At 38.0% G+C, this 16,899-nt stretch overlaps 2 protein-coding genes across 5 annotated transcripts in view; one reads left to right on the plus strand and one right to left on the minus strand.

Annotated features, from left to right (window-relative positions):
- The window catches only part of ap1s3a (adaptor related protein complex 1 subunit sigma 3a), a 24,883-nt gene extending 21,206 nt beyond the window's left edge, over positions 1-3,677 (minus strand). For both annotated transcript variants that reach the window (XM_009291950.5, XM_009291951.5), the window contains exon 1: positions 3,597-3,677. In XM_009291950.5, coding sequence (XP_009290225.1) covers positions 3,597-3,626 — 30 coding nt within the window. In that variant the 5' untranslated portion in view covers positions 3,627-3,677. The remainder of the gene's footprint in view (positions 1-3,596) is intronic.
- The window catches only part of dhrs12la (dehydrogenase/reductase 12-like a), a 25,041-nt gene extending 8,423 nt beyond the window's left edge, over positions 1-16,618 (plus strand). For 2 of the 3 annotated variants that reach the window (XM_073923244.1, XM_073923243.1), the window contains exons 3-11: positions 594-727; positions 3,611-3,693; positions 5,278-5,373; positions 5,809-5,890; positions 8,707-8,768; positions 8,841-8,945; positions 11,993-12,083; positions 12,293-12,430; positions 15,790-16,618. In XM_073923244.1, coding sequence (XP_073779345.1) covers positions 594-727; positions 3,611-3,693; positions 5,278-5,373; positions 5,809-5,890; positions 8,707-8,768; positions 8,841-8,945; positions 11,993-12,083; positions 12,293-12,430; positions 15,790-15,905 — 907 coding nt within the window. In that variant the 3' untranslated portion in view covers positions 15,906-16,618. 3 annotated transcript variants of the gene reach the window in all.
- Positions 16,619-16,899: the final 281 nt, after the last annotated feature.

Below are 16,899 nucleotides of genomic sequence, written 5' to 3' on the forward strand. Positions count from 1 at the left end.
TGCTGGATAAGTTGTCGGTTCATTCCGCTGTGGCGACCACTGATGAATAAAGGGAGTAAGCCGAAGAAAAATGAATAAATTAATATTTTTTATGTGCGTTTTCTAATTTTATGCACATCCTGGTGTTTCCATTAAGCATTTATGTGATATATTTATACATAGAAAAAGGTGGATGGAAACACTCCCCTCTCACCCGTTCCAAAACAAAAGATCATATGTTGAATTAAGCTGGTTGCTGTCACCCATTGACTTCCATAGTATTTGTTTACCTACATTGGAAGTCATTGAGCAACAAGCATACTTCAAACTAGCGGAAAGAAATGAAAATAAATGAGGTCATTTTCATTTTTGGGTGAACTATGTCTTTAATGTTTACATAACTAAGAAGAAACCTTTTAAAAACTGTCTTTAAAACATGTATAGCTATGTGCTTCCATTTCCCTGTTCTCCATCATCAAAAGTGTGAAGATAAATACTTTACAATATGCAAGAAGCAAGCTTATTAGTTAACAGAACTAATCCAGCAGTGTTTCTGAGAAGCAAGTGTGCTGTGACCCTGTGACATTTCCAGACTAATTACCCGTGTGTCTCAGGGGGGCGTTTCTGTCGGCGTCTAAAAACTTTGTAGAGAAAGACCTGGAGACGTCGATGGCGGGCCGATCCTTCATGATCACCGGAGCCAACAGCGGCATTGGGAAAGCAGCCGCCATGGCCATCGCCAAGAAAGGTGTGTGTTAACCCTTTTATGGGGCAAAGAACCATTTATAGTAACTTCACTGTTTAAAATGCTGTATGCGACTCTGGAGCACAAATTCTGTAGCCAAATACACATTGTTTGGGTCAAAGTTATAGATTTATTTTAATGGCAACAATCATTAGAATATTAAGACCACGCTCCATGAAGACATTTTCTACTGTAAATATATCAAATGTACTTTTTAATCAGTAATATGCATTGCTAAGAGCTTAATGTGGACAAATTTGAAGGTGATTTTCTCAATATTTTTATTATTTTGAGCTTTCAGAATACAGATTTTCAAAGAGGCCAAACACTGTGCTATAGTATAACAATCCATTCATCAGCGGGGAGCTTATTTATTTAACTTTCATGTGATTTATTAATCTCAATTTCCTAAAATTTGCACTCATGACTGATATTGTGGTCCAGGGTTAAATATGCACTACCATGCCTATCCAAGTTTTAGGAACAATAAATAATAAGTTGACTTCTAGTTGATGATTTGGTATCAGAAGTGGCTTATATGAAAGGCAAAGGCCTCTAGATTATGCTTATTTGACCGAAATAAAATATAATCATGCCTTGATTTTTTTTTTATAATTTAAGGAGGACAGTAAGCTCCAGAGAAAAGAATTAATATTGTGTCGGACTCCCATGAGCTTGGAGATCCATACATCTCTGCAGTGACTCAAATAACTTCTTAATAAAGTCATCTGGAATGGCAATACGTCTTTCCTCAGAAGAAAAAATATCAGACATATTGTGAAATTTTCCTTGCTCTGTTAAACATCATCTGGGAAATATTTTTAAAAAGAAGAAAAAAAAAATCAGAGGGGGCTAATAATTCTGACTTCAACTCTATATATATATATATACATATATATATAATGAATTATCTATTTAATATTTAATATTATTTATTTAATATTTAAATATATATATATATAAATCTATGTAGTTTTGTGTAGAAGGAGAAGCCACTGTGGTGTTTTTTCTACTCTAATAAATGAGCTGTGCCTCAGAAGACAAAACACAATCAATGCAATGTGACTTTAGGATGCATGAGACGCTCTGAGGTTGCAGAGAGATGCTCAAGATCCCTTTGGAGGTAATAATAATCTCATAATAATAATAATACTGAAGCACTGGGCGGCGCAGTGGGTAGCACTAATGCCTCACAGCAAGAAGGTCGCTGGTTCGAGCCTCGGCTGGGCTAGAGTGCATTTCTGTATGGAGTTTGCATGTTCTCGTGGGTTTTAGGCCCGTAGCCAGCCTGATCAAAGGGGGGGTTCTTTTTTTGCAAAAAGTGGACACACCTCATTTTGTATTTAACTATGAGATTTAAACACATTTTAAGCACTATTTTTATCTGGATTAGTTTGTCGGATAGTCATCATAAACACACTTTTTGATATACTAAAAAAAATCCTAAATATTTATAATAAAGAAATATATATATATATATATTATTTTAATTATAATAATTTATTAATTATAATTATTTTATAATTTTTTTTAGTTTATTTGTTTACAGGGTCAATGCACATTAATAAACATTACTGTAAAATGTGCCAGAAATAGCCAAGAATGGCTATTTTTCATCCGTAGACCCCTTACAGAATGTTAAAAAGTCACACCTAAAATAGAAGCACAACATTAAACATTAAATACACTTTCATATAAAAAATACAGTTAAAAAAGTTTAAAAAAAAAAAAAAACAGAACAGACTGATGGCAGTAGAGGACAAAAAGCCAAAAACAACAGTACACGTGACGAGAATACAGTACTAATGCTGACAATGCTAATTTGCCAATAACCAATTTTTAACATGAGACTGAAAAGAACTAAAAGTTATTTATTTTTAAAATACAAATTTATTACATCATATTAAAAAGATATCCCATTTTAAATAAATAAAGCCTATTGTCAATTATTAAGCAAATTATAAATAACAAACTGGCCAGCACATTCAGCTTTACTCAGTCAGAATTTCACCATTTAAAATAAAATTCATTATTAATTACATTTGAAAATTCATGCAAAACAACAATAGCCAAAATAATATTCAAATTAATTTACATATGATCCACTTTTGGTGCTTCACACCTTTTTATTGGTTATTTTTTAGTTTCATGAATAAGGTCCAAGATTTAGAAAATAAAGTTACTTGTAAACTGTTTTTTCTATTTTAAAAACAATATAGTAGTAAAAGATGACGTCACCAGACCAAATTTGAGTTTATAAAAAAAAATTCAAAAAGCGCCTCTTTTGTAAGGTGTTTATTATAACACAGACAACATATACAGATATTTTAAACACTTTTAATAGTGTTTTATGAAAATTCAAAGGGTTTGCTTTACAATGATACCATATTTGTGCATTTACACCTCTGCATGTGGATTTGGGAAGCTTTTACGTTTAGGTTGGCAAAATCCAGGCGGAAATCCCAAAATATCCCAAGAACTGGTTCTAGTTCCGGGAAACCACCCCATGTATTTTAGTACAACCACTTATTTTAAGTGTATATTCTAATAATCGCAGGTCAATTTAAATATGTTGCTTAATTTTTAAAGAAATGTTACGTTGAATGACAATTGATCTTTATTTCTTCCATGTTTTGACTTTATAGTTTCACAACAGTAATCTGAAAGATTAAAGCAGAGCCTTTCCTTGCATTAAATATAGTTTCCATCTATATCAGATCACTAGCGTTAATTTAATGTGATGCCACAAAGTGCACAGACTGCAAATAAATCACGCTAGACCTTCAGTTGGTTATCTAATTCAATGCATTTACACTTTACAATGTTTTTCAATCTAATTGCATTTTTTGAGCTTGAGTGATACTAAACTGACCTGTTTTCCTGAAGGTGGTACAGTCCACATGGTCTGCAGGAACAAAGACAAGGCAGAGGAAGCCCGAGCCGAGATCGTCAAAGAGTCTGGAAACAAAGTAAGAGCTCATATGAGAATGAGCAGGATGTTTGGGTCGCTGTTTAATAGGTGGAGCTGATAGAAATATCACTGTGGATTATTTAACATAATTGTTGTTGTTTTATTGATGTGCAAGCTGACATTATTAGGCGCATCACTCACTTTGCAAAAAAAGTGATGCTGTCAAATGCATGTAATCACATCCAAGATAAAGGTTTGCATTTACATAATATTTATGTGTTCTGTGTATATTTATGTATATATGTATAAATACACACACATGTCAAACGTAAATAGCTGAATTATTAGTGCTGGGCAAAGATTAATAGCAATTAATCAAATCTAAAATCTTATTTTTGTTTGTTTTATATTATATGCTGTCTAGCCCAAAATCTCAACTTGACTGTGTGTATACTGTGTATATTTATTATGTGTAAATACACATATGCATACATAAAATAAAATAAAAAATAGTTAAAAATAAAATAAATTATATAAAAAATTGAAACATCTATGCAAAAATGTTTTGTTTTTATATATGTATTACATATACAGTTGAAGTCAGAATTATTAGCCCCCTTGAATTATGTTTTTCCCAATTTCTTTTTAACAGAGAGATGATTTTTTTTCAAGACATTTCTAAACATAATAGTTTTAATAACTCATTTCTAATAACTGATTTATTTTATCTTTGCCATGATGACAGTAAATAATATTTGACTAGATATTTTTCAAAACACTTCTATACAGCTAAAAGTGACATTTAAAGGCTTAACTAGTTGACTAACTAATGTTAATTAGGTTAACTAGGCAGGTTAGGGTAATTAGGGAAGTTATTGTGTAATGATGGTTTATTCTGTAGGCCATCTTAAAAAAATTGCCTAAAGGGGCTAATAATTTTGTCTTTAAAATGGTCTTTAAAACAATAATAACTACTTTTATTCTTGGCAAAATAAAACAAATACGGCTTTCTCTAGAAGAAAAAATATTATCAGACATACTGTAAAAATTTCCTTGCTCTGTTTAACATCATTTGGGAAATATTTAAAAAAGAAAAAAAAATCAAAGGGGGCTAATAATTCTGACATCAACTGTAAATATCTGAATACAGACTCTGTGAAGTTGCAAGCTGAGCTGCATGCATGTGCTCACCTAACCTAGCCTCTAGCCCTCACAGTGATGTCACTAGCTCCATTGAGTGCATTGTGTCTGACATTGAATCTCTAAAATATGCAGACTCAGCTTGCAAATCCAAGTCTGCATCCAGATACTATTGAAATGATTAGCCTGATTCCTGTGAATTTATTTCTCCAAATATTTACCAGGTGCTGTTTAACATATTTTAAACAAGTTTTAATGACCAATTTTCCTATATAACATTGTACTTGTTATTTTGCTAGACACAAGGATTCAGCTTAAAGTGCAATTTAAAGACTTAACTAGGTTAATCAGGCAAGCCATTGGACAGCAGTAGTTTGTTCTGTAGACACTCAAAAAGGATCCCAATAGTACTGACCATGGCAGTTTTTACATTTTTAATAAATAATTTTCAACATTTCTTAAACAAAATGTTGGCTCTTCTAACATCTTTGTCCGCTTGCAGGAGATCTATGTGCATATTCTGGATCTGTCCGAGACCAAGAAGGTGTGGGAGTTTGTAGAGTCTTTTAAGAAAAAGTACAAAACCCTCAACGTCCTGGTGAGACGAAATCACATTTACACTATTATTGTTCAAAAGTTTGAAATACGTTTAATCAGCACGACATTTATAATGTTGCTTAATATTTCCATTTCAAATAATAAACGCTGATCGTTAAAGATTAATAATGGTTGAAATATATTTCTTGATCACCAAATCAGCATTTCTGAATGATTTCTGAAGGATTATATGACTGGTAAAATAATGCTGAAAAAAGAGTTGCATTTTAAAGGATATTTAAATAAAAAAAAGTTACAGTAAATTATAATATTTTGCTATTTTTACTGTATTCTTAATTGAAAAAAAAAATAATGCAGCCTAGATTTGTATAAGACCCTTAAAAACGTCTCAAACTCATACTGACCCCAAACTTCAAACTGTATATTGACAGACACTGAAGGTATTACTCTTTGTTTTGATTTGATCCTGCTTAAGATCAATAATGCCGGCTGTATGATGACTAAAAGAGAAGTGAATGGTGAAGGTTTGGAGAAAAGCTTCGCTAGCAACTCTCTGGGTAAGTGAATGGATATACATAAACAAATAGAGCTTAAAAGGTATGTCTAACTACTTCATAATAAAATATCTTGCTGTAGTCTTTCCTTTATGGCAGCTGGGAGAGCTCAAACACACCGCAAGTTAAGAAAGCCTATGCAAATATAAAAAACATTGTACAGTGCATCCGGAAAGTATTCATTGCGCTTGCATTCCACAGCCTTATTTCAAAATGGATTAAATTAATTTATTTCTTCAAAATTCTACACACAGTAACCCATAATGACAATGTAAAAAAAGAGTTTTTGAAACTGTTGCAAATTTATTGAAAATAAAAAACCTGAAAACTCACATGTACATCAGTATTCACCGCCTTTGGCGTGAAGCTCTAAATTGAGCTAAGGTACATTCTGTTTCCACTGATCATTCTTGAGATGTTTCAGCAGCTTCATTGGAGTTCACCTGTGGTAAATTCAGTTGATTGGACATGATTTGAAAAGGCAAACATCTGTCTATATTAGGTCCCAGGGTTGACAGTGCATGTCAAAGCACAAACCAAGCATGAAGACAAAGGAATTGTCTGTAGACCTAGTCTTAAGGCACAAGGCTGGGGAAGGTTACAGAAAAAACTTCTGCTGCTCTGAAAGTTCCTATGAGCACAGCGGCCTTGTTACGTGTTTTATGATGTTAAAGTGGGATGCTGTAACATTTAAGTGAGACAGGTGTAATGTGTGCGACAGATCAATAATGAGGCAAGGTTCAGTTACTCTTATTTAAAGCTTTTTACTCAATAATTGAATTGAAACATGTAACAATAATAAATGGGAGGGGGGAAAAGAAATAAACATTTATAATTATTATCTTTAAACAAAAACAACGAGTGTAAGCCAAATCAAAGAAATTAACAAAACAATCCTTAAATCTAATGTCTAAACTAGGCGTCAAAAAGAAACACAAATAAAAACCGAGATCTTCAGTGTATACGACACCCGAACTAAACTAATCAAACTACAAAACTCAAAAATACACAGGTGGCAAAACACTTAAACTAATCTAACAAAACATCAATCTAAACTAAAACAAAACAAACCGGATAAGTCCGTCAAAGCTTAGTTTAGAATCACACAACAACCATCATATTATGTTACTTAAAGCCAACGAAGTTCGAAAAGCAAACTCGAATTATCACAGTAACTGAGATAAATCACAAAATAGACGAAGCATTTGCACAAACAAATTGCTTGGAGCACAAAGGGTACGCCGAGGCAGAGCGCACCCCACACACTGGTCTGACAGGGCTTTAAATCCTTGCGGCTCGTCCTGGGATTGGTGGAACCGGAGAGCGTCATAATGATAATGGACAGAATAATAAACCAATAAGAAACCTAAGGGTTGAGCAAACAGAGAGGAGTGTGAAAAAAAGACTGAAAGAAAACATAAATCATAACAGGCCTCCATCATTCGTAAGTGGAAGATGTTTGGAAACACCAGGACTCTTCCTAGAACTGGCCGGCCATCTAAGCTGAGTGATCGGGGGAAAAGGGCCTTAGTCAGGGAGGTGATCAATAACCCAATGGTCACTCTGTCGGAGCTCCAGCGTTCTTTTTAAAAAGAAGAACAACCATCTGTGCAGCAATCCACCAATCAGGCCTGTATGGCAGAGTGGCCAGACGGAAGCCACTCCCCAGTTTGAATTTGCCAAAAGGCATCTGAAGGACTCCCAGACCATAAGAAACAAAATTCTCTGGTCTGATGAGACTAAACTTGAACTCTTTGGAGTGAATGCCAGGAGTTACGTTTGGAGAAAACCCGGCACCGCTCAGCACCAGACTAATAGCATCCCAACAGTGAAGCATGGTGGTGGCAGCATCATGCCGTGGGGATGTTTTTCAGCAGCAGGAACTGGAAGACTAGTCAGGATAAAGGGAAAGATGAATGCAGCAATGTACAGAGACATCCTGAATGAAGACCTGCTTCAGAGTACTCTTGACCTCAGATTGGTGCGGCGGTTCATCTTCCAGCAAGACAATGAGCCAAAGCACACCACCAAAATATCAATGGAGTGGCTTCACAACAACTCGATGAATGTCCTTGAGTGGCCCAGCCAGAGCCCAGACCTAAATCCTATTGAACATCTCTGGAGAGATCTGAAAATTGCTGTACATCGCCACTTCCAATCCAACCTGATAGAGCTTGAGAGGTACTGCAAAGAGGAATAGGCAAAAACTCTTAAAGACAGGTGTGCCGAGTTTGTGGAATCTTATTCAAAAAAGAATTGAGGCTGTAATCGCTGCCAAAGGTGCATCAACAAAGTATTGAGCATTGTCATTATGGGGTATTGAGTGTAGAATTTTGAGGAAATAATTAAATTTAATCCATTTTGGAATAAGGCTGTAACATAAAAACATGTGGAAAAAGCGAAGCAGACAGTCATGAAATGGCCTTCACAGTGTCCAGACCTGAATATTATAGAGGCTGCATGACATCAACTGGACAGAAATAGAAAGACACTCTAAATCTAAAGAAGAACTCTGGAAAGTGCTAAAACAAGCCTGATATTACACCGCACATTATTTCAGACAATGTCAGGACAATTAGAACAAAACAGTGCCAAGGGAAGCCACGTTAAACATGAAGAGACTGGATTGATAATATAAACAAAGAAACTTGATTGTTTATATATTTTGCCAAGGATTATATATTATGCTTAGGACTTGTGCATAGTGCTGTATATCATTGATTACAAGCATCACTATAATCATACAAAAATAAAAAGAGTACATTTAGATTTTATTCACACTTCAACACCTCACCATCTGATCTGTGTGTGTCGTCCAGCGGTGTTCATCTTCATCAAGAGTCTGATTCCTCTGCTGGAGAAGAGTCCTGACCCACGTGTGGTGAGTAAAGCAGATTCAGCCAGCAGAGACTAAGGTCAGACAGGTCGAGTCAACATCTCTCTCCTTTTGCAGATCACCGTCTCCTCTGGCGGAATGCTGGTGCAGAAACTGCGCACTGGAAACCTGCAGTCGCAGAGAGGCAGATACGACGGCACTATGGTGTACGCGCAGAACAAGGTAGGCCTATTTGCAAACATGCAGAGTCAAAACATAGATCCACACATACACAAATATTGCAAGATCTGATGCATTTTGATACTTTTTTGAACATCTGACATCAATACAGAAAAACTATATATTTTTACAATTAAAAAGAACACGATGTTTCTATATTTAAGTATTATATTAATATTATGAAGCTGAAATTACCCCAGTGTCATTAGTTTATTGCTTAGTGTCACACGATCCTTCAGAAATAATTACAATATGATGATTTGGTGCTTAGTCAACATTACTGATTATTATCAGAGTTGGAAAACATGATGCACTTTAATATTTAAGATTTATTCAGAAATGTTCAATAGTATAGAACAGAATATATATATAATGTTAGACATGTCTTGGTTTCTGGCCACAGCAAGCCTGCCCGGGGGTCCAGTCACCTTCCCTGGGTTTAGTCTCAGCCATGGAGGGCCCCCTTTCTCGCTCACTTCTAGGGTCTCTGGCCACAGTAAGCAAGCTCAGGGGCTAGTCACCTTCCCTGGACTTAGTCTCAGCCCTTTAGGGCCCCATTTCCCACACGCTTCCAAGGTCTCTGGCCAAAGCAAGCTGGCCCGGGGGCCAGTCACCTTCTCTGGGCTTAGTCTCAGCCCTGGAGGGCCAATTTTGCCAGCCCCTTGCAGGGTCTTTAGCCACAGCATGCCGGCTCGAGGGCCAGTCACTTTCTCTGGGCTTAGTCTCAGCTCTGGAGGACCCCCTTTCCCACCCATTTCCAGGGTTTCTGGCCACAGTGAGTGGGTCTGGAGGCCAGTCAACCTCCCCTGGGCTAAGTCTCAGCCATGGAAGGCTCCCATTCCTACCTTTTTCCTGGGACTCTAACCACAGCATGTCAGCCCGGAAGCCAGTCTACTTCCCTGGGCTTAGTCTCAGCCCTGGAGGGCCCCCGCTCCCACCCCCTTCCAAGGTCTCTGGCCACAGCAAGCCTGCCCGGGGTCCAGTCACCTTCCCTGGGCTTAGTCTCAGACCTGGAGAGCCCCTTTTGGCATCCCCTAGCAGAGTCTTTGGCCAAAGCAAGCCGGCCCAGGGGCCAGTACCCTTCCATGGGCTTGGTCTAAGACATAGTGGGCCCCCTTTGCCACCCCCTTGCAAGGTCTCTGATCACAGCAGGCAAGCCCAGGGGCAAGTCACCTTACTAGGGCTTAGTCTCATTTGCACCCACAGAACTGCCGCTCACTGGATATTTTCTCTTTTTCAGGCCATTCTCTGTAAACCCTAGAGATTGTTGTGCGTGAAAAATCGCAGTAGATCAGCAGTTTCTGAAACACTCAGACCAGCCCGTCTGGCACCAACAACCATGCCACATTCAAAGTCATTTAAAATCACCTTTCTTTCCCATTCTGATGCTCAGTTTAAACTGCAGCAGATCCTCTTGACCAGTGGTCACCAAACTTGTTCCTGGAGGGCCGGTGTCCTGCAGATTTTTGCTCCAACCCTAATCAAACACACCTGAACAAGCTAATCAAGGTCTTACTAGGTATACTTGAAACATCCAGGCAGGTATGTTGAGGAAAGTTGGAGCTAAACCCTACAGGGACACCGGCCCTCCAGGACCGAGATTGGTGACCCCTGGTCTTGAACATGTCTACATGCCTAAATGCATTGAGTTGCTGCCATGTGATTGGCTGATTAGAAATTTGCATTAAAGAGCAGTTGGACAGGTGTACCTAATAAAGTGGACAGTGAGTGTATATGTGTGTGTGTGTGTGTATTTTTCCCTTCAGATAGTTTCTAAGGCCCCGTTTACACTACTGTGTTTTAGTTTGAAAACGCAAAAGTTTTGCTACGGTTACACCATCACGTTTTGGAAACGATGGACAGGCCGTTTTCATTCTAAAACGCTGCTGCTCCGTCTCAGTTTGGATGAGGGAAAACGGAGACATCTGAAAACGGAGGCGGTGCTGCCGAGATTTGCTAGCTGATTGGGGCTTTTGTGTCATTGCGTATCCTTCCCTTATTCGCACATGACTATAAAACATGACTTTAACGCTACCGGAAGACAGCAGACCAGCATTCACTGTAAACAACAACATGGGCACAGAAATGGGAGCGTTGTTTGCACTATTGTCTGTTTTAGGCACCATTGTGCAGTTATTCATTTGTTATGTTTAGTAACAACTAGACCTTGTCGTCTGTCCACAAAAATACCTCTCTTGCTTTCTTTGCCATCATGTTCATTGTTCAACTGGCATTTGTTGACTAACAGTAACCAAATGCCGAGCAAGACGCATGCTTTCTGTTTATACTAGAACGCAAAGGCCCAGAGTGCGTGAATGGTCACGTGATATGCGTTTTTGGTGGCATAGTGTGGACGGAGATATGTTCAAAAACGCTAGGTGAAACGCTAGTGGACGCGGATCGTTTTTGATCTAAAACGCCGCTTTAAAACTAAAGCACTAGTGTAAACGGGGCCTAAATAAACATGTATTTTTCTTATGATTACCGTGGTGTGCCAAAAGAACCAGTTAGAACTTAAATAAAAATCAATTTAAAAAAAGAATGTAGAGAGAGATAGACATGTAAAAAAGAAAACAAACACAAAAATTAACTTTCAAATTAATAATTGAGTCTTTTCATTTATAAACTAGAGCAGTATGTCAGTAATATTTATATAACATTTGAGCAGTAGTTTAGATTTTTAGTGTGCCTCATGCAGGTGAGTGGTCTTTACAAACCACCTGTAGGAGACCCTCTTTTCCTCTACATATACACTAGACACCTTTATACTTCTTGATCACTTCTAAATGTGATCCACATAGGAGAGTGGGCTTGACAAACCACTTGTAGGACACACTCTCTTCTGATTTATTAACTTGACTTGTTGAAGCATTTATACACTGATAAAGTGCTTCTTTTATCCTCACTTGTAAGTCCATTTGGATAAAAAGATCTGCAAAACGAATAAAGGTAAAATTATTGTAAACAGTTATAAATGACTTTTGTTTTAGTATCTATTCAACACTTCAGTAACACAGAGGTGACTTTAGTATCTACTTTGTGTGTTTCAGAGGCAGCAGGTGGTGATGACGGAGCAGTTCGCTAAAGCTCATCCCAGCATCCACTTCTCTGTCATGCACCCTGGATGGGTCGACACGCCGAGTAATTACACACACATATACACATCATAAATCTGAATGCAAAAAAAAAACTAAATGAACATTTAAGATAGTTGGCACGTACCATTTTCAATAAATAATCTGCTCGATGTTAAACGGAGCTTGTTGTCTGTGAAATAACAGGTTTCAACGTTCATAGCCTGCATGCACTGTTGATCTGAAGTCTGATTGTTTTGATCTCCCATTCTTCAGCTATTGCGAATGCGATGCCTGATTTCCACAGCTCAATGAAGGAGCGTTTGAGGACACCAGAGCAAGGAGCAGATACAGTGGTGTGGCTCGCCGTGTCTGAAGCGGCTGCCAAAAACCCCAGCGGACGCTTCTATCAGGGTGAGTGCACACATAGACAGACACACACGGAGAATGCTTCCAGAGGATGCTTCTATCATGATTAGCAAACACACACAATTACACACACACACAGACATGGCAAGAACCCAAGTGAAAGCTTCTATCATGATTAGCAAATACACACGACAAGAACCCTATTGATCACTTCCATCATGATCAGCAAATACATACACACACACACACACACACACACACACACAGTACCCCATATATTCATTCACTCATTTTCTTGTCGGCGTAGTCCCTTTATTAATTCGAGGTCGCTACAGCGGAATGAACCGCCAACTTATCTAGCACGTTTTTACGCAGTGGATGCCCTTCCAGCTGCAACCCATCCCTGGGAAACACACACACACACACAGAACCCAAGTGAAAGCTCCTATCATGATAAGCAAATACAGACATGGCAAGAACCCTATTGAAGACTTCTACACACACACTAGCCCATAAATATATTAAATGAATATATATATATATATATATATATATATATATATATATATATATATTCACTAAATATTTATATATACAATATATATATTCAATATATATATTCAATTTATATACATACATACAATATATATATATATATATATATATATATATTGAATAAATAACCCCAAGTGAAAAGTGAACTCATGATTAGCAAATAAACTCCAAACACACACACACACCAAGAACCACATCAAACGCTTCTGTCATGATTACCAAATGCGCACGCACACACACACACACATAGGCAGCATTGTACAGTAACTGTAAATTAAGTTTAGAAAACACCCGCTAAAATATAACTCAGTGTAACAAAAGTTTAATTATTACAAAAATATTATTCGGAACATTTAGATGAAGAATCATTTGTTTAGGATTTATAAAGCGATTTTCACTCCTTCAGAAGGCAGCCTATGTAGGGCAGTACACTAGGTTTTGAAAACTAAATAGCATCCTTCCCACCATCCCCTTTAATAAGACATCCATCTGTTTCAATATAAAACAAGTGAGCCATTCAAGAGACAAAGAATGGATGAAAGACGCTGATGGAGGAAAAACTCAGGAGCGTTTGAGAGAAGACAAAGAGTGTACAAAGGAAGAAGAGACACGACAGTGAAACTGAAAGAGAGAATGAAGGAGCGAGAGATGAAAAACAGGAGTGTGTGAATGTGTGTGTGTGTGTTGGCGGAGCTCCAGTGCAGCTGCAGTGGGCGGAGCTTCTGTGCCAGACACAGCCAGTGACTCAAATGATCTTAAGATCTAGGAAACCATCAGACAACAGCAGTAGAACATTAAAGAAGATTTCTTCTAGCGGAAACTGTGAGGTGATTCATAACATGCAAGCCAATGACTACGGCTGCTGTTATTCAGCCGTAGCCCAATTCCAGTTCTACCACTTTGGGGTCACCAAACTTGTTCCTGGAGGGCCGGTGTCCTGCAGAGTTTAGCTATAACCTTAATTAAACACACCTGAACAAGCTAATCAAAGTCTTACTAGGTATATTTGAAACCTCCAGGCAGGTGTGTTGAGCAGGCCCGGATGAATTCCAGGTGGGCCAGTCCGTTTTTTGCCCGCGAGGGCCGGTGTCCCTAGCTGCTTGCACTCTCAGCAGTCGCACTTTGTTAATTTATTTGCTTATTTGACTATAGCCTCGCTCTTTTATTTATTATTTTGCCACAGCTCCGCTTTTTTTATTTATTTTCTCGCTGCCCCGTGAGCAAACTATAAAAGCAGCAATTTAGTGAATATAGGAACTCAAATAATTAATATTGATGAATATTATACCTGCTCAATGAAAATCAGATGCTTCACTACATTAATAAATCTGACATAACTTGATCAGAAATCTAAAAAGGGGAGGAAAAGATCAAGCCATCAATAGCAGCAGATAACAGTGCAATACTTACTCTTTATCGCGAATGCATCAGCTTGACAGTGCCATCGTGGTCTAGTGGTCAGCACATTGCGTTACAGCGCAGCCCACCCAAGTTCGAACCTCACCTGAGTAAATTGTAATATTTTTTTTCATTTTTAGTTTTAAGACTTATAATACTGTTTAGGTTACTTATGTCGGGGTACATATGATAGGACTGGATATCTTTAAAGAATTAATGGTCTTGTGTTTATGAAAAACATTTGAATTTCTAAAGCAGCTGTGTCCTTGAAAAAGACAGTGTCAATAAAAACTGAATTGGAAATGATGTTATTTTAATATAGTCAGTCGATATATATATATTGAATAAATAACCGGGCTCGTCTAAGGCTTGAAACTCCAGGGCTGAAATGGAGTCCCACTCCGGCCTTGGTGTTGAGGCAAGTTAAACTCTTTAGGGATACTGGCTCTCTAGCTCCAAGATTGGTGACCCCATACCCCTTAGAATGGTGTCCAAATTCTTTTTTGCTAGGTGGTGTAGAGATAAATGAAAGGGCCATACCGCCCTTCAAACTGAGGCCCCGTTTACACTAATATGTTTCAGTTTTAAAACGCTGAGGTTTTGCTACGGTTATTGCCAACCGTCCACATTACGCCAGAGTTTCTGAGTGCCGAAAACCGATCGTTTTTAAAACACCGTTTTCATTCTAAAACACTGCTGCTCTGTCTCAGTGTGGATGGGGGGAAAACTGAGACGTCTGAATTGGAGGCGGGGCTGCAGACATTCGCCTCTCTGATTGGGGCTTTTCCTCAATATTAATTAGCCTACACACAGTTCAGTCCTGCATCCTCTCCTTATAAGTTCAGACTTCACAAGTTTAATATGGAAAACAAACTCCCGAGGACACGTCGGGTAAATCTTCAAAGGGAACCGCGTACTTTATAACCTCATTCAGATCATCCTGGCTACGTTGTTTCACTTTCTTAACAATAAAATGAAAACATGATTTAAGGAAGTGCTATTTTCATTTTGATATCAGCAACTTAACAGACAGCAGAAATGTTGAGGCGTCATGTAGCTAAACATTTATATGAGCGTCATCTTCACTGTATTCATATTTTTAACAAAACAGAGCCTATAACGTCACTGCCTCCTTCCATTCTCATTGAAAATACGAAACTGTTTAGCTGAATGTCAGTTTTAATAATCAATAATGGCCAGTGAGTGCCGCCTCTCGTGATTCTAAGCTCTTTGGTCACACTCAGATGCAAGTTGATTTTTCAATATGGATTCATGTGCACACTCATATACCCTCATAAAGTCGACAGACGCTCATGCTCACTGCATTATCCTGATCGGGATGATGGGTAATGCAGTTCTTCAACAGGAATCTGAAAGCAATCAGACATGAGGCTTCAGACAAATGCATCCCCTAACATCAGTGCTTTGTTTGTGTGTTTTACGTGCATTAGATCGGAAGATGGTGTCGGCTCATCTTCCTCTGGCTTGGACACACAGCTCACAGCTGGAAGATCAGAAATTCATGAGCGTCATGGAGGATCTGGCCAAGGGCTTCCAACCTCACTAAATACACTCGCATGAAAGAATCGCAGCACAAATAGATGTTAAACACTAACACACACATTTGACCAGCATACATGCATTATTCTCACCTGTAAAAGCAGTGTGAATGTACTCACCGTGCCTCACCACCAATGTTTAGCTGTAGATTAAACATCCTCCAGATCTCTGAAAGTTTGAAGGTGTGAACAACTGTTACGCTTAATAAATGCTTTAAAATATTCGTCTTTTACCACAGTGACTACTTCGTTTTTTAATATTATCGTACATTTCATTTCTCTCCAATCACTGGCCGCATCAGGCGCAGGAACGATTCTTTTGACACCATGTGATCAATCTCAGCCAATCACAGTGAGCTCTCACTCTCACTGTGCCGGTGACTCCAACGAATCAGGTCAATCTGGTGGGAACCCGCTCTGACCGGAGTCACCCAGCTGTCAATCACTCACTCAGCCAATCAAGTGGTGAAACTGACCGAACAGGACACTTCCTGCTGTTTGGGGGACAGTGATTGGACGATTCTTGGGTGGACTGACACCTGATGTTCCAGAGGAATGGGGAAGTGATGTGTGTGTTTTTTTTTTTAATCATTATTTATTCTCACAATAATGAATGATTCCATTTCTACATATATCGATTGGGTTATTAATATTTATGACACGACTGTACTCTGATACTTTTTGGTCAAATGTTAATAAATGTCTTTGAAAGCGTGTTAAATTCACTGTTGATATATGTGGGAGTAAAAAGAAAATCTGCTAAAATGTGTGTAGACTATATACTGCAATACTTTGGTGTTTATTCAAATTATTTTACTTGTATACATTGAAAAATGTGCTAAGCATTTGCATTCATGTTTCTATTGCTAGTTTTGCAAGCCTGCATTGAATATTTGTGAGTCTATCGAGAAAGTATGATTTTTGAGAAAAATGAAAAATCAAGAAATATTCAAGAAGATCCATTTTTAAACCTATGACAAGTAGATTGTGGACATTCAAACG

The sequence above is a fragment of the Danio rerio genome, chromosome 15 (assembly GCF_049306965.1).
Source record: "Danio rerio strain Tuebingen ecotype United States chromosome 15, GRCz12tu, whole genome shotgun sequence".
Lineage (NCBI taxonomy): Eukaryota > Metazoa > Chordata > Actinopteri > Cypriniformes > Danionidae > Danio > Danio rerio.